The sequence below is a fragment of the Pleurodeles waltl genome, chromosome 1_2 (genome assembly GCF_031143425.1).
Source record: "Pleurodeles waltl isolate 20211129_DDA chromosome 1_2, aPleWal1.hap1.20221129, whole genome shotgun sequence".
Lineage (NCBI taxonomy): Eukaryota > Metazoa > Chordata > Amphibia > Caudata > Salamandridae > Pleurodeles > Pleurodeles waltl.
Window position 1 is genome coordinate 627,530,712 of NC_090437.1, and position 18,140 is coordinate 627,548,851.

The following is an 18,140-nucleotide window of genomic DNA, read 5'->3' on the forward strand; positions in this document are numbered from 1 at the left end:
TTTAAGTTTAAAAGTTTTGTAAAAGTTAGGATTTAAGTACTAGAAGTAGTTTTTAGTTTCTTAAAAAGTAATTCAAAATTTTAGAGACATAATGAGTATCTCAGAGGATACGGTGATGGAACTCAACCTCACCCCTCACCTCCATCCCAGGGATGACAGAGCTAAAGACCGTCTGCAAGCTAAGAAAAATTAAAACTGGTTCCAACCCTACCAAGGTCAAGCTCCAGGAGCTCTTGGCAGAGTACACCAGGGACCACCCTACTGTTGGAGAAGACCTCCCCTCAGATGGGGAAGAAGTTGGGGATCAGGAGCTAGAACTCCCCCCCTCCTATCCTAACTAGGGAGGCCAGGGTTCCAAGACCCCTGTCTCCACAAATCAGACTCGGAGATTCTGGTTCTTCCACAGGGGAGTCCAGTTCCTCTGTGAACACTGAGGGCAGCCTCAATGAAGTGGACATTCTTTTAGCAAGGATAGACAAAAGATTAGCTTTGGAGAAAAAGCTCCTGGCTATAGAAAGAGAGAGAAAAGAAATGGGTTTAGAAGCCCTAACTGGTGGCAGCAACAAAATAACTATGGATAGAGAGTATTCTCACACCCCTAAAATCCCGAAAGCGATTGTCCCCAAATATGAGGATGGTGATGACATCACCAAGTGGTTCATAGCCTTTGAGAGGGCAGAGTTAAAAAGTCTCATTGGGGAGCTCTCCTTTGGCAACTATTTACTGGTATGTGTAGGGATAGGCTCCTCACACTCACTGGTGCAGATGCTGAATCCTATGACCTCATGAAGGCTACCCTGATTGAGGGCTGTGGATTCACCACTGAGGAGGATAGAATTCAGTTTAGGGGGGCTCACAAAACCTCAAGCCAATCCTGGGTTGATTTTGTAGACTTCTCAGTCAAAACACTGGATGGCTGGGTAACTGGAAATGAAGTGCATGACTATGATGGGTTGTATAATTTATTAAAGAACACATTTTAAGTAACTGCTTCAATGAAAAGTTGCATCAGTATCTGGTAGACCTAGGTCCAATTGCTCCCCAAGAACTGGGAAAGAAGGCAAACCGCTGAGTCAAAACTAGGGTAACCAAACCTTCCACTGCGGGTGACCAAAAGAAAGGGGTTATAAAGCCTCCCCAGGAGAAAGTGGGTGACACTCCTAGAAGTAAAGAGAAAGAGTCCTCTGTTGGCCCCCAAACCCCTGTCCAGGTGGGTGGGCCCCAAGACACATTACAAGACACATTACAAAACAAAACTGGGTACCAGGGTAAGAACTGGGATGCCACTAAGGCATGGTGCCACAACTGTAGACAGAGAGGACACCAAGGACACTTCTTGTCCCAAAACCAAAACCCCTAGTAAAACCCCAGGGGTGACCAATGTAGCCATTGGGGATGACTCCTCAGACGAGGATGCCCTCATATCCTTCAACTGGAAAATGGGCCCAACAGGTGAGTTGGAGATTCCATAGACACTTCCACCACCTACTGGTGAATGGAATCCCAGCCACTGCCCTGAGAGACACTTGTGCCAGTCACACTATTGTGCATGACAGGTTGCTGCTCTCAAACCAGTACATCTCAGGTGAGACTGTCAGAGTGAAGGTTAGCCCAGACAAGGTCACTAATACACTAATAGGCCTGAGGCTTTAGTGCCCCTAGAAGTGGGTGGGACTTTTAGCTGGAGAAGGGTGGTAGTCAGTACAGACCTCCCCCTTGATTCCTTGATTGTCTCCTTGGAAATGACCACCCAGAGATTGGTCAGAGCCTAAGAAAGGAACTGGTCCAGTGCCACTTCTCTCCCAAGGATTCTGGAGGTGCGGCCCCTGGAGTAACTGTAAGTAGGCCCCAGAAGAAAAAGAGGAGAAAACAGTACAGGAAAGGTGGACAATCTTTAGCCAAGGTTCCAGTAAGCCAAGGAGTTTCTGCTCCAGTAGTTGAGAACTTCAAAGGTGGCACTGATAAAGTCCAGCCCGATCCACAAGAAGTCTGGACTAGTCAGGCAGCTGTTAAGCATGAGTGAGTGGCCCCTTAGCTAACAGAAGAAAGAGTGGAAGAAGGGTGGTCACTACAAGAAGTAGCAGCCCCCACTCTACCACAGCAGACAGGCACTCTGAACCCAAAGAAGCCTGTAACTTAGCCCCTTCTCTTGATGGTGAAGAGCTGAAGGTGTGGTTCTGGGCACTGAAAGCTGTCAGTGGCCTCTGCTGGGTGTTAGCCTTTATGGCTTCACTGTCTTTGGCATGGTGGTCTGACCCCATGACAAATAGCAAGCTAGGCTCCCAGGCCCTGGTCATGGTCATGGTGGTGTTACTCCGGCTATGGGTAACCTCATGGATAGGCTAGGGGTGACCCTGGCTAAGATAAGATTAGAAGTGGGGGATACCTCTAACCCCAAAATAAAAAGAATGGGTGAGGACACTAAAAACACAGACAAGAGGCAATTCAGACTAGGTCCTATCACTGTGGAAGTAGGTCAGTTCACCAGAAGGAATGACTTGAACAGGAGGATGTAAGGCAGAGTAGAACCTGCAACAAAGCAGCCTGTTTTCTCTACTCTTCCTTGCCTGACAGACTAGGAAAATTCTCCCAGCTTTGGCTGAGTATCCTGGCCTGTGGGCTGGGGGACCTTGTGTAGGAAAATGGCTCATTGTTGTAGTTACCTCGCCCACACTTTTTGCCTGATATTGATGTTGACTTGACTGAAAGTGTGCTGGGATCCTGCTAACCATACCCCAGCACCAGTGTTCTTTCACTAAAAATGTGCATTGTTTCCACAATTGGCACACCCCTGGCACACAGGTGAGTCCCTTGTAAAAGGTACCAGTAGTACCAAGGGCCCTGTGACCAGGGAAGGTCCCTAAGGGCTACAGCATGTGTTTTGCCACCCTAAGGGACCCCTCACCTAACACATGCACCCCATTTTTGGCGGCAAGTCCAGAGGGATAATGAGAAAAACAAGGAGTCACCACCCCCTCAGCCAGGACCACCCCTAAGGTGTCCAGAGCTGAAGTGACCCCTTCCTTGAGAAATCCACCATCTTGCTTTGGAGGATTAGGACCAATTGGAACAGGGATGTTGCCCCCTGCCCAGAGGGAGTGGGCACAAGGAGGGTGTAGCCTCCCTCAGGGACAGTAGACCCCTGACCCTAACATACCCCTAAATTTAGTAGGGGCGACCCTGAACCCGGATCATCAGATTCCTGACGACCTCACAAGAAGACTGCTGAGCTGAAAACCCTGCAGAGAAGAGAAGGAGATGACAACTGATGTGGCCCTACGGGCTTGTCTCCTGCTTCAAAGACCCTGGAACCAAAAAGCAACGCGGGTACTTACCTGCAAGCAGACTGGAACCGGAGTACCCCCCCGTCTCCATAGGTGCCCACGTTATGGCTCCTGTTTGACCTCTGCACCTGGCCGGCCCTGTGTTGCTGGTGCTGGGTGTTTGGGGTTGCCTTGAACCTCCAACAGTGAACTACCTATACCCCGGTACCTCTAAAACTGTACTGTACTTACCTCCCCCAGGAACTGTTGAAAATTGCTCTGTGTCCACTTTTAAAATAGCTTTTTGCCATTTTAATGAAAACTGTGTACAATATTGAATCTATTCAAAGTCTAAAGTATTACTATGCAAAGTACCTTTCACTTAATGTACTTACCTGCTAAATGAGTCTTGTGGTTCTAAAAATAAATTAACAAAAGTATATTTTTCTATATAAAAACCTATTGGCCTGGAGTTAAGTCATTGAGTGTGTTTTCACTTATTGCTTGTGTGTGTACAACAAATGCTTAACACTACCCTCTGATAAGCCTAATGGCTCAACCATACTACCATACATAGAGCATTAGTATTATATATTATTGCCTCCCTCAAGCCTCTTGGGGAACCCCTGGACTCTGTGCACACTATATCTAATTTTGATATAGTATATACACAGAGCCAGCTTCCTACACCTGGTCAAAACAAAAATATGCCCTGGGATACCCAGCATTGCTGTATGGGCCTCTAACTCCACTTCAGCCCAAGCTCGAGTCTCCAAGTCGTTCCCTAGTGGACACTCTACAGGTAGGTCTGCGGTCAGAACAACTTTCTTAGGACCAGTAATCCCACTCCCCCAACAGCTGAAATCAACAACTGCCATGGTGGCACATAGTGTTTTTATGGGCGCCAGTTGATGATCAAGTAGGTGTTGTTCAAGGGACACCAGTTTTTCAGTCACCATAGTGACACTGGCACCTGTGTCCCTTTAGGCCTCAGCCTCAACCCCTTTTATCAGAAGATGCTTTCTGTACGTACACATGTTCAGGGGAGAGGCTGCAAGGGTGGCAAAATCAATGCCCCCATCAGAGACTAACACTGCCTCAGTGGTTTCTCTGACTAAACCAGCCCTCACAACAGTCCCTAAAGTGAGCCCACCTACACCCTTAGACTGACTATTGTTAGTAGTCCCACCACTACTGCTATTTTTAGGGACACTAGAAGTAGAAGTGGGTTGGTAGTGGTGGCTGGTTCGATGCCTTTCTTAGGATAGGAGCTGTCTCCTGGCCTATCGCCTTTGTTTTTACAAACATAGCTGTAGGAGGTAGGCCCTCTATGTAGTGTGCAAAACTAGGCACACTGTGAGGGAGGTCCAGGCAGCCACAAGTTGGTTTCCAGAGTTAACTCTAGACCGGCTAATGCTCCAATTTTTATGGTAGTTGGTTGAGCAGTTAGGCTAATCCAGGAGATGTGCTAAGCATTTGCTATACTCACAAAATCAATCATGCAGTAAACACACTCAATGAATAACTGGAGACCAGAATTTATATAAATGCTTCAGACTTTACATCATTTTTATGATCAAAATGGTTAAGATAAATTAAGTACTTTTTGAGGTATGATTTTTCAAAGTTTTGATAAAGTTAGTCTTTCTGTGCGTAGTTAAGCACCATTGGAATTAATGCAATGCCACCTAGAAAAATGCATATAAAATCACACAGGTGAGTTACCAGTCTCTTCTTTTCCACGATGGTCTATGAGGTTGGTGGGCACACCGTGCCAGCTGGAAAGTCTCGGGCGGCTCCCGGTTCCGGCGGGAGCAGTGCTGGAAAGGCTCCTCGGCACAGGGCCACATGGAGGGGCCACCTGGAAAAGGAGTTGGTTTGCAGGTTTAAAGGTGGTGCCTTTGGGTACCCTTGGGCTGTTGAGGTCGCAAGGGGTTAGGGACCCGTGGCACACAGCAGGTTTAGCGATGCAGGGCTCTGGGCCGCCGGATGCAGGGTGAGTTGGAAGTCTTGGAAGCCATGAGCAATGGAACCCCTTTGGAGCTGGAGGTAATTCTTCTTCCGGGGTCCTTGCAGATCGACAAGGCTGCTCTGGTGGGAGGTCCGGGGTGTTCCTGAAGTCCCTCGACTGGGGCTTCCTCCTGGTCCAGTTGCAGCTTTGGGTGAGCTGTTTTGTTGTTGTCTGACATTCACTGACCAGTACCTGGGGTATTGGCACAACTTGGCCAGTGCCACTAAATTTGGAACAGTGATATTTAAGAGTGTTTTCAATTGTGCCAAGAAACACAATAGATTTATTCCAGTGAACCTGGTTAGCAAAGGTCCTGGGCACTACAACTTCTAGGACACATCAACATCAGGCAGAAAGTGGAGGCTAACCGTGCTAAAAGAGGCATCATCTCACAATAGCACCAAGGCTTTTTAAAATTGGTGGGTTTTAGACCCACCACCGGAACAGTTTTGGGGGCCTGATGAAGACTCCTTACTTTTGTCTTTGTCCCTACTCTTGTCCCGAGACTTATCTGCTTCCTTTTTCTTGTGGTCATCCCCTGTATGAGCTTTCCTGCTCACCCTGGTGCGAACCCATTTGTCTACCTTCTTTCCCAATTCTTGGGGAGAGGTCAGATCAAAGTCCACCGGGTATTGATGCAATAAATCAGACACATAGTTAAAAAATATGCTCTCTCAAGGTAAGAATGTATAAGTCCTGATAGTCACTGACTTTGCTGCCATGTAACCAGCCTTCCAAAGCTTTTTTTTTTTTTAATTTATTTATAAATTTAAGCATATAAAACATACATTAACACAAACAAACCCCCTCCTCATCGGTACTGCAAATAGTATATAAAACAGCCCCCATCAATTACATCAGTGTCACATCCACAATGGGAATCCGCAAATAATCTCACATTAAGCGTCAATGTCTAGGGACACTTCTTCAAGCTTCCTCCAACGATCGTCGAATAGCAAAGTCCACAGCAACAATCTAGGAGGTGTACTATAAGCAGCAGAGGACTAAACGTAACATATCGGAGGGGAGGGACAACAGAGAGAACAAACAGAAAGGCAGGTGGAGAACACAGCCATACTACACCCGCCAGCCTCGCTAGCGCCGGTTTATGCCCGAACAGGGGAGAGAAGTGAAGCTCAAGCGCAGGCTACTTCTACTATTCCACTTACTCATTCCTGGCCGCTAAAAATGTATTCAACGGAGCCCAAATATCCTTGGGCCGAGACCCTTCAGGCATCAAGTTCCAGAAAACCATCAGCTGATCATGACAAAAGGCGGCGTCACGCAACCATTCAGATCTACACGGCACTCTCCTCCCACCCCAGCACATGGCAACTCTACGCTTGGCCAACAAAAGAAGCAGACCCACCAAACGCCTGTGCGGCCCCCGAATCTCCTCCACGCTCCCAAGCAACGCAACCCTGGGAGAAACAGGTATCTCCAGCTCAACCATCTCAGAAATCGCTTTGAAAACCGCTACCCAAAAAACATGGACATCCGCGCACTCCCACGCCAAATGCAGAAAACCTGCATCCGGCGCCCGACAACGGGCACAACACGCATCCTCACGTAGCCCCAAGGAATGCAGCCCCCTAGGGGTATAGTATAGTCGGTAGCCTTCCAAAGCTTTAACAGAACAGTCCACAAAGTCCACCTAATCCTGGGAGGACGCTTTCCTGGTCTCCGTTAACTTAATTCTGGATTGATCGGTGGTGAGACCACACCCATCTAAGAGTGCAGATTTTAAAACTGAGTAGTTGTCTGCATCTTCCTCTCTGACAGTGAAGAGTCTAGTTCTCCCTTTGTCAGAGAAGGAGAGCCACAAGATAGCAGCCCACTGTCTCTGAGGGATCCTTTATATCTTACAGGCCCTCTCCAGAGCAGTGGACCACTTGTATATGTCATCCCTCCACCTTGTGGGGGGGTGGGGAAACACAACCTTGTTGAAGTTTCTGGAGTCAAGAGTCCTCCCTGAACTTAGGCTCCCTGAAACTAAAGCTGCTGGCACTCTGGGGTGCTAACCCCAAACCATGCCTCTATCTCTCCACTGCCAAGGCCTTCCTATCTAGGGCTAGCTGCTGCAGCCTCAGCTTGGCCTCCTCCAGTCTCAGCTGCCGGAGTTCCCTATCTAGGGACTCTTCCCCTTGAGTTGAACAGTGTGTTCCCTCAGAGACTGAGGTGACATGAGTGAGCAAAAGAGGATCTGTCCCTATTCTTAGTTACCCTCTCAACTAACCCTCAGAGCACAAAGGGGGTCCTACTGCTACGGCGTCCCTTCCCACTACCTGAAGTGCTCTCAGTTAGGGTAGGGTGTTTACTGGGGACTCTATGATCCTCTGAGGGACCTTGCTTACTGTCCTTCTTACACTGGGGGGCTAGAGTGTGCATCTTCCCCCTCCTGCTCCTGGCTACCAACATGGTCCTGGTCATCCTGGAGGAGCAGGCTCAGAAGCAGACTCTTGTTAGTGTACCTGCCTGTCTTCAGGATCCTCTCTGAGCACATCTTCCTCAACTCTTGGACAGTGAGGCCCACATAGTGGGAGTCCATGGTCTGAGATGTGTTCTGCTCTGAAGACATGCTGTGTTGTTAGGGTGGTGTAAGTGTTCCTAACTACCTTAACTCCTAGTCTCTTCAAAGAAGTCTGGAGCAAGGTCTATCCCTAAACCCCTAGTTTACCAAAACTTAAGAGACTAGCTCCCTGACACTAAGTACAGTGTGTAACCCTAGTCAGTAAGTGGTCTTTCCTGTGGAAAGTACCAGGTGACAGAGTGGTAAGGCAATTGCAAGTGCTTATCCCACCGCTGCACCAGCAAAGTGGGAAGCTAGCCTCGTGTGTGGTGGGTACCTAGGGTACTTACACCTTATACCAGGTCCAGGTATCCCCTATTAGTGTAGTGTAGGCAGTGTCTAGAAGCCAGGCTCTCTAGAGGTAGCTGTGGATGAGCAGCGAAGGCTTATGTAGAAACAATCAAAGCTCATGCAATACCACTGTAGTCACACAGCACTTCAGTGTTATGAAAATAAAGTCTCTTTATTACAGCAACACCATACCAAAACACTAGATAGGCAACACTCCAATAGGAGGTAAGTAAACACACCAAATATGTAAAATAGTAATCAGTAATAGGCATAAAAAGTGATAGAAAATAGTGCACATAGCAATAGACAAACGTGTCCCTAGCGGAGCCTAAACCATATACAAAAAAAATGGAATGCTAATGCAAGACCCCCACCTAGGTAAGTGGAATGTGAAGAGGGGGGCTAGGGGAACTAGGAAACCCCAAAAGTAAGTACCACCGTGCCCCCCAGCGAACAAGAAGAAAGGAGTAAGTTACTGGATTTTGCACAAACCACCCAAAAGGACTAAAAAGAAGATAATGGAACACCCAGACAAGACTGCAATACACCAGCGGTCGATTCCTGAAGAGGAAGCCCTGTGGAAGAAGGGGACCAAGACCAGAAGTCACAGATCCATTGGTGGCAGGAGTTGGTCGACAGTAGGACGAAGGCAGTCAGCAATGCAGTCCTGGAGTCGTTGAAGAGTTCCTGGAGGATGCAGTCGACGTCCCACGCCAGTGGAAGACTGCTGTCTGTAGTGTGGAAAAGCCACCAACAAGCCTTGGCAAAGGCAGAAGTCACGGTGGACGAAAAGTGGAGCTACCGGGGACCAGAAAGCTCCAGGAGGACTCAACCCATGGGGGGAGGTAAGGGAGAGACGAGTCCTGAGAGGACCCTCAGCAAGGCAGAGTCCACAGCAGAAAAGGCAGCCCCTACAGGAGACCCACTGGAAGAGGAACCAGGAGTCGAGAGGAGCCCACACAGCACAACTGAAGAAGGGTCCTACGGCGCAGGAGAAGCACGCAGAAGGCTGTGCATTGCAGGGAAGAGTGCTACACGGAGCCTGAAGATCCCTTGGAGGAGATGCCAACAAGCCTTGGTAGCGGCATGTGACGAGGTGCACAGGGCAACTGTCCTGCGTGGGAAGGCAAGGGCTTACCTTCACCAAGGTTGGACAGCTGGCAGAGAGGGCCAAGGAGACCACTCTAGACCACCACCCGTGATGCAGGATCCATGCAGCCCAGGATGAGAGGTGATCCACGCAGCCGGTCATCATTGTAGTTGGTGCCTGCATATGCAGGGGAGTGACTCCTTCAATCCAAGTGAGATTCCTTCTTTCGCATTCAGACTGAAGTCTTGCTGCCTTCAGAAGATGCACAGCTGGGGAAATGTTACAGATGCTGGAAGGAGCCGTGGAAACAATGTTGCAAGAAGAGTCTTTGTCGTGGATGCAGATTGTCGGTTCCTGGAGGGTCGGGACATGGTTCCAGTGGCTAGAAGTCGAAGTAGAGGTTGCAGAGGAGTGCTGCTGGAATATTGCAAGCCGAATCTGAGGACCCACCCATGAGGGAGACCCTAGATAGCCCTGAAAGGGTGTTTGGTCACCTCGCCAGGTGACCACCTATCAGGAGGGGGCTCTGACGTCACCTGACCGACCTGGCCACTCAGATGCTCCCAGAGACCTCTGCCCACCTTAGATTCAAGATGGCAGAATCAAGGGACCCTCTGGAGGAGCTCTGGGCACCAACAGTGGGGTGGTGATTGACAGGGGAGTGGTCACTAACCCTTACCATTGTCCAGTTTCGCGCCAGAGGATGGACTGGAGGTCCCTTAACCGGTGCAGACTGGTTTATGCAAGGAGGGCACCAAATGTGGGGAGCCTACCCCTCAAAAGTCATGCAACACCTATTTCCAAAGGGAGAGGGTGTTACCCTCTTCTCCCAAAGGAAATTCTTTTTTTTTTTTCCTTCCTTGGGTTGAGCTGATTAATCAGGAGGAGAGAAGAAACCTGTTAGAGGGGTAGTAGCAGCAGCTTGGGCTGCCTGCAAAACCCCAGAAGGCTGGTGGGAGCAATGCTGGGGGTCCTCTAAGGAGCCCTCAGAGTGCATGGAATCATACTCCTAATACTGGCAACAGTATTGGGGAATGATTCTGACATGTTTCATACCAAACATGCCTAGGTTCAGAGTTACCATTATGTAGCTGGACATAGGTAGTGACCTATGTCCAGTACAAGCGGGCCTCTCTCCACTCACGAAGTCCATGAAAATGGAGCTGGGGTCCGTGGGGTCAACCTCTGCTCATCAAGGGGTACCCTCACACACAGGTACTTGCACCCTGCCCTCAGGGCTAAGAAGGCCTACTATAGGGGTTACTTGGAGTGACCTGGTGCATTGACCTGTAGTGATAATGGTACATGGACTCTTTCATGCAGGCTGCAATGGCAGGCCTGTAGATACACTTTTCATGGGCTCCCCATGGGTGGTATAATACATGTTGCAGCCCATGGGGAACCCCCTGCCTTGGGTACCATATACTAGGGACTTACAAGGGGGCACTAGTATGCCAAATCTGGGGTGTGTGTGGTCCAAGCAACCAAATTTAAAGGGAGAGAGCACAGTTACTGGGGTCCTGGTTAGCAGGATCCCATTGAACACAGTCAAATACACTGACAACAGGCAAAAGGTGAGGGTAACCATGCCAGAAAAAGGGTACTTTCATACAGGTGACGTCAGATACCCCTCCTGATAGGTGGCCACTGTGCTAGGTGAGCAAACCCTCTTTTAGGGCTATTCAGGGACTCCCTCGTAGGTGGGTCCCCAGATTTGGCGTGCAAGACTCCACCAGTACTCCTCTACATCGACCTCTTCTGCTACTGGCCACCGTAACCGCAACTGGACACTTCAAATCAAATCATAAACATTTATAAAGCGCGCTACTCACCCGTGCGGGTCTCAAGGCGCTTCAAGAACCAAACAAGACTGCAATTCCCAAGACGACGTTGTCCTGCAACATTGTTTCTCTGGCTCCTTCCAGCAACTGCAGCATTTCCCCGGCTGTGCATCCTCTGGTGTTGACAAGACTTCAGGCTGCACAGAGACGCAAGAAGGAATCTCCCTTGGAGTGAAGGAGTCACTCCCCTGCATCTGCAGGCACCTGCAGCAACAACGTCCGGCTACGTTGATCTGCTCTCCTTTGGAACCACTTGCGTCCTGCATCGCAGGTGGTGGTCTGGAGTGCTCCCCTTGGTCCTCTCTGCCATCTGTCCAACTTGGGAGACGGTGAGCCCTTGCTTCTTCTTGATGGGCAGTACCTATGTGCACTGCGAGTCTTTGCAGCTACCAAGGGTTGTTGTCTCCTGCCCCAAGGGATTTTCAGGCTCAGAGTAGCCCTGGCCCCCAGCACTTCATCCTATCAAGCACAGTCTCCTCTCTGCAGCTCCAGCGACATGGGACTCTCCTCGAGGTGTGCTGACTGGGCCGCACTGCAACTTACTGTGCCTGCTGCCAGTGGGTTGCCTGTGGGGGCTGTGACTGCTTCTTTTGGCTCTCCCAACTGCTGAGGGTCAGCCCGTCGTTTCTTCCAAGGGTCGAGGCCCGGACCTTTCTGGTCGTATTCAGCCTTGCAACTCTTCTTTTGCTCCTCTTGCGTTTGCCAAGTCTTGTTGGTGGTTCTCCTACACCATGGACCATCTGCGATCCGACGACCGACATGCGACACCATCTGCAGTGCTCCATGGACTCCTCTGCAGCATCTGGGCTCCACAGTTGGTCTTCTTCCTCCCTCGTCGACCTGGATCTTTATCCACAGAAGGGTGGGTAGTAGCTCCTACCCCGACTGGACACTCCATCGTGGACTGGACTCTGTCCCCTTCTTTTGTTGGTCCTTATCTACTGGAATCCACCTTTGGTTTCTTGCAGTCTGGTCCTGTTCTTGCACAATCCTTTTTCTAATTCCTTTTTCTAGTTCTTAGTCCTTGGGAAGACCAGGCTTACCTCTGCTCTTGTGGTCACTGGGGGTCACTCAGGTACTCACCTCTTGGGGTTCCTAGTTCTTCCAGATCCCCTCTAACAACTCCAAATTCTTGGGTGGGGGGGTGTAAGGAGTGAGGGGTGTGTGGGTGTGTGTGTGTGAACTTACTTCCAGTTGGGGGGACTGCCTGTAAGTATTCTAGTGTAGTGATACTGTAATAAAGTACCTTTATTTTTGCAACACTATGTGGTTCCTTTCATGTGTGATAAGTTGCTGTGTGACTATGTATGGTATGGCATAAGCTTTGCATGTCTCCTAGATAAGTGTTGGCTGGTCATCCACAGCTACCTCTAGAGAGCACTGGCTTCCTAGACACTGCCTATATACACTAATAGGGGTTGCCTGGACCGGGTTTACGGTGCCAACACCATAGGTGTCCACCACACACCAGCACAACTTCCTACACAGACCATACCTAATGATCGTGGTAGAGATGGCCTGGCCCTTTTCTAGGAGCTCTTCAGCCCTTTGCCTGTACTGATTTGAAAGGTGTAGGCTCAGGTCTCCCATCTCATCGTACTGTGCTCAGTTGTACCTACAAAGTAGGCCAACCGAATTGGTGATGTGCCAGTGAGTGGCAGACTGAATGGACACCCGTTTTTCTGCAGCTTCAATCTTTTTACTGTCTCTGTCAGGAAGTGGGGTGTTCCCGTTACCCTGTGCATTTGCGCGTTTGCAGGAGGTATGCATGACTAGAGAATCTGGTGGGAGCTGTTCTCTGATATAAGGTGGGTCCAAAGGAGAGGCCTTACATGTTTGTCAACTGTGGGCATAACTACTTGGGCCAAAACAGGGCCTTTAAAGACATACTGAGTGTATTTTAACATACCCATAAGCCTTTGTAGATATTGTGTTGAGCGCCAAGTGAGTGACAGCGTTTCCACTGGGCAGTCATACTCCACTGTGACGATGTGCAAGTCCTCCTTGTGAAAGGTGACCGCTTTGTGAATGACCTTCTGATACCAGGTGGTCTCATCTGGTTGAGATGGCTTGGCTGGCTGGGAGGCAAAGTCGTTGTTACTTAGAGCAATAACACTATGATCAACCCAAGGACCATCCTTGGGCTCTGGGTCATTTGAGGCATCATATGGATCAGTGGGATCTAGGGGACTATGCTCCCCATAGGATTAATGTGGAGACACCTCGGGCGAAGATGGTCTATGTAGTTAAAAGGGGGACTGGGGACTTTCATCGGAGGGGTGGCTACGTTAGGTGGAGGGGGAGGAGGTTTAGGATGAGGAGGAATGCTGGGAACAGAGAGTATAGGGCTAGGGCCTCTTCTCGATTCTTCTTCAGCTTGGGAGGTGCTTGTGGTTCCAGTGCAAACTGCTCCTCAAAAGTAAGCTTTCTTTTGCGAGTGAGAGTGCCCAACACCTTTGGTGGCGGTTGAGCAGAGATCTTGCCCGTTTGCAAGTAAATGAATAGTCTATTCTGCCTACTGTCTAGCTCCTCCTAAAGGTGAATGGGGGCATCAAAATCCTTGGAGCTCCCTAAGGAATGTCCTGTGGCTGGACGAGTTGGTGCTGACAGCTGTTTTGGCAGCGAAGCCTTCCTGGGCAGCAAATGTTGCCTCTGCTTCGAAATCCCTGTCTGCGAGGGACTGGAAGGCGTCAAGGGCACAGTTGGAGCTGAGGAACGCCATATCTTATGCAGCTGTTTTGTTCCTGTGACTGGAGTCGGCGCTGGCTTCAAAATAGTGTGTCAGTTCTGGTATGCTGTTGAGGTACTACTGGGATTGACACCCGGCCCCCCGAGGGGCTGTGCTTCACTGTTGTTGGTGGTGGGACACAGTACCCACGGTTGATGACTTCGGACATTGGCCTGGAAAGGGTAGTTGATCTTCGGCATCGGAGCACAATGGTGAACTTGGCTCTAGCTTGAAGGCTGCTGGTTGGTAAGCAGAGGTGCCCGCTTTCCCTTAAATGTATTCCCCAAAGATTTCGGGGGGGTCGTCCTCTCGCAGCTGTGCTATCTTGTGCTGAGAGAGGTATTGATGGCGTCAGTACCTGAGGGTCTTCTTGGAGCAGACCGCTAGCCAGGCGGGACCGGAGGTCCTACTGTGCTATGGAGACAAGCAGATGTTACAGACCGAATGGTGAAACTGCCAAGAGTATTTGGAGGGGCACTCTGGACAGTACTGGAAAGAGGTCATTTCCATTACAGCCTGCACATTCTCAAGAGGGTGACCAAGGAGAAAGGCCCGAGGTACAGCAGGGGCCCAAAACGAAGCATCAAAGATATCCCAGGTATGGAACAGGGACGGAGTCAAAAAGACTGTAGCAAACGCAATTATTTTTGGCCAATAGGAGTGGAAGCACCGGAAAGCCCCAAAGAGGAGCACCATGCAGAGCCAACTCAGAGCTTCAACAATGCATGTCCGACCCCCACAACAGAGACAAATAATATAACTATGGAGTTGATGCCCATGCGCATTACCAGTCATAGGAGGAGTCACTATACTTCATGACTCTAAAGACTATTTCAATGAAAAGCAAGTTGTACATGTCTGAGGCCAATACTAGATACCAGGAGTATGAAGGGCATGTGTATCTACAACTACACATGCCAAGAACACACAAACACATGTATATGAAATCATATATATACATAAATATATATATATTTGTATATATATATATATATATATATATATATATATATATATATATATATATATACACACAATTTTAATATAATATTTATTTTCCCCTTTTTTGGAGGGTGGTCATAGCCCCCTTGTTTTTGATTTACTTCTAATCTCCCTTTACCACTACCCACCCCTTAACCCTAAAATTAACCAAACGTCCCTTTACCACTACCTACCCCTAAGCCCTACATTTATCCTTACAACCCTTTACCATTAGCTACCCCCTAAATGTACTTGTCTCCCTTTACCATAGACCACCCATGAACCCTTAATTATCCTTACCTTCCTTTACCACTAACCCTGACCCTACAATTACCTTTATTTCCCTTTGTCACTACCCAACTTTAAACCCTAAAATGTCCCTTACCTCTCTTTACCACTACTTCCATCTAAATTCATTTTTTAAACATATAATAATTAAATAATTTACAAACAAACAATACTTCACTGCGTGCTAAAGGTACAAACACTTCCCTGCGTGGTAAAGACTTTGTTGTAAAGGTTGTTTCCCTCGTTTGACTTTCAAGCACACACATTACTTATTACCTGAACTCGTACATAGACCACGACATCCACCGGGAAGGAAGAATAAGCAGATGTCGATGAGGACACCAAAGAAGTTGTTGACTCTTCCAGCTGATCTTGCAGGTCAAACTGTCCAATGTCGTCATCCTGCGAGTTTATAGTTGCTAAAAGTATAAACACACAATAAAACGTAAACATACTTTTATGGGTTCTGTTAAAAACTGTACAGTAAGCTGATAAACAGTTTTACTATAATTAAATGGGTATCACATTGTACCAAGTATCTTAAAGGTATAATGAATGCCTACTTTTGTGGAAAACATCACAATTCCCAAGGCTAAACGAAACTAAAGGTAAAAACAGCTAAACAAAATGACGATCCACACATTTTACTTCGATTTTAATGGAAACTAGCATGGGTTGATGTAGTATGGAACAGTACCTGTGTAGTTCCTTTCAATGGGTGTAATCGGGATAGTTTCAAGAGCCTTTTCTAGAAAGTCCAACAAGTTTGGACTGATCACCATTTCTTCTGGCAATGACTGGAGGGCAACCCAAGCATACAACTTAGCAGTTTTGATTCCACTGCTTCCTTTACATTTGGCTGGATTTAGGAGACAATACAAAAGTTAATTAAAATAAGTAATCAACTTAAAATGCATACCTACATCAATTAAAGTTATAATGAAAAACGCTTGATGTGTACATTTTATAAAGCATGCCTTCATGTAACGCTGCTCTATTTTTTGAAACTCAGTGGACATTTTCCCCAACGTACATCAGATTATTAATGAGAATTCTGGATGCTCTGATCACCTGTGAAAAAAATAATGTAAAATATACAATATGTACAGCCAGCAGTTGCCAAGGGCACTGAACATGTCAGGATCCAACGTTCCTACAAATAAGAGTAAAAAGTCTAACATGCCAAATAAATACAGGATGCAGGAGGGTTTTGAAACCTAAACTTGAGATGTATGGCAATCCTTTCATGTTCTAGAGAAAAATACTGGCCACGTACTGATTTCAAACTTACAAACTAGATCATGTACAACTTATAATGCACGTTTGGAAAGTCTGTTAGTTTTACACAGACTAAAAAGCCTGCAGAGGTTTTTTTTAGTTTTGCTAACATCAAACAAGGAGGGGGAGGAGATAAAGCGTGACAGTGGGGGCTGGGTTCCAGCTATTTGACTGGTTGTATTAACGATATTAGTGAAGGTTCGTTAAAACTGTATTTTAGGGACAGCACATCTTATCTCTTAGGTGGCTACAAATGTCACAACTGCTAATGGATGCCTTTCAAGGAGCTCACACAGATTATCTTAGTAGAGGTCAATAACTACAAAGTAAAACCCCCAGTCTCACATTTGTGTACCCTCCTTATTCGTGACACATCTTAGCTTCTCATAGGGTGATTGAACAGGTCTCAATATTAAAGAGAGAGAATTTTCTCAAGAGCTTAGCTCAGAGGCTTGTGGAGGCCAGGAGGGATGCTGGACACACCCATTATACCATCAGCCACCCCTAGTGCTTCCCTATGAGCAATCTGAAAAGAAAACATGTACTTAGCTTTAGAAAGTGAACGAACTATAACTCTCAATACCAGCAGCAAAGACTCAAGTGTGCAACTCGTTCTAGGTAGGATGAATTGCTGCATAGGTCAGAACCAAAGCTGTCACAGTGTTCACTGATCTGAGGCTGTTAGATCTGGCCATGAAATGACAATATTTTAATCAACTGAAAACACAAATATATAACTGCAGAAACCATATGCAATTAGCCCAGTGTCACTCAATGTAGAATAGCCTGACAAGTTGCAAAGTTCTCTAAGTGTAGCTACTCAACAACCTTAAATATAATGTGCTTACCTTCTGCAACTATCGTTCTATTGGAATCTCGATTTGCAAGTTCCTTACGTTTTCAATTTCCTCAAGCATCAGACTAGATTTGGAAACTGAAATTGCTACCAGTATCGCCAGGTGGCGTTGTACAGTTTCAGCCTCTTTTTGGGCTTCGAAGACAACAAGGAACCACATGAGATGCCACCCTATGCTTCTGATGTCAATTTCCATCCCTGTTCTCACACTGAAGGAGGTGGAGACAAGCAAATGTAATAAGCAATTAGTCAACCCCTTGCGGTTGATCATGTATATAGAAAATCTGATAAGGCCAACAGATAGCCTTCAATTGTACCCAAAGCAAAGTCATGCCAGGCCAATAAAAAGGTCGAGTAACAAAGTATCAGGTAACAGTACCTTAGGCGGCTCTACTCATCGGCACACTAAGCACTATGCACATTGAATTGTAGGAATAAAGTATCTACCTGGGCCTCCTGAAGCAGAAATTGTAGGGCACAGAACATTGAAAATTGATCATTCTCTGACATGCCATGCAAATCCACATGAGGCATGCTCCATAGGACGAAGATCAACTAAATCTGGGAAGAGACACCACTTTTACTTGGCAAGATAATGCCTATTCTACTTGTCCATCTGGATGTTCAAGCTTAAAAGGTGATCCATAGAAAGAGAAACATTGCTAGTCACATTCGAGGGAAAAATCCTTGCCTGGAGGTGCTGAAGAAAATGAAAGACAGCATCACCCTTGCTTGTTGATGTAAAACATAGCAGTTATGTTACTGACGAGAATGTGAATAACTTTCCCCAGAACGAAATGCAGGAATGCCATGGGCTATCTCGTTCACCCATAACTCAAGCAAATTAATGCAGAACACCTGCCCGACAGGAGACCAAATTTTCCAAACCTCAATGCCATACAGGTGCCTTTCCCAACCAAAGGAGGGCACATCAGTCACATACA

General features: G+C 47.5%; 1 protein-coding gene across 20 annotated transcripts in view; it reads right to left on the bottom strand.

Moving 5' to 3' along the window:
• The window catches only part of BLTP1 (bridge-like lipid transfer protein family member 1), a 1,779,540-nt gene that overhangs the window by 327,554 nt on the left and 1,433,846 nt on the right, over positions 1–18,140 (bottom strand). For all 20 annotated transcript variants that reach the window (XM_069242474.1, XM_069242454.1, XM_069242518.1 and 17 more), the window contains 2 exons: positions 15,760–15,921; positions 15,339–15,481 (listed from right to left, as the gene is read on the bottom strand). In XM_069242474.1, the coding sequence (XP_069098575.1) occupies positions 15,339–15,481; positions 15,760–15,921 (305 nt within the window). The remainder of the gene's footprint in view (positions 1–15,338; positions 15,482–15,759; positions 15,922–18,140) is intronic.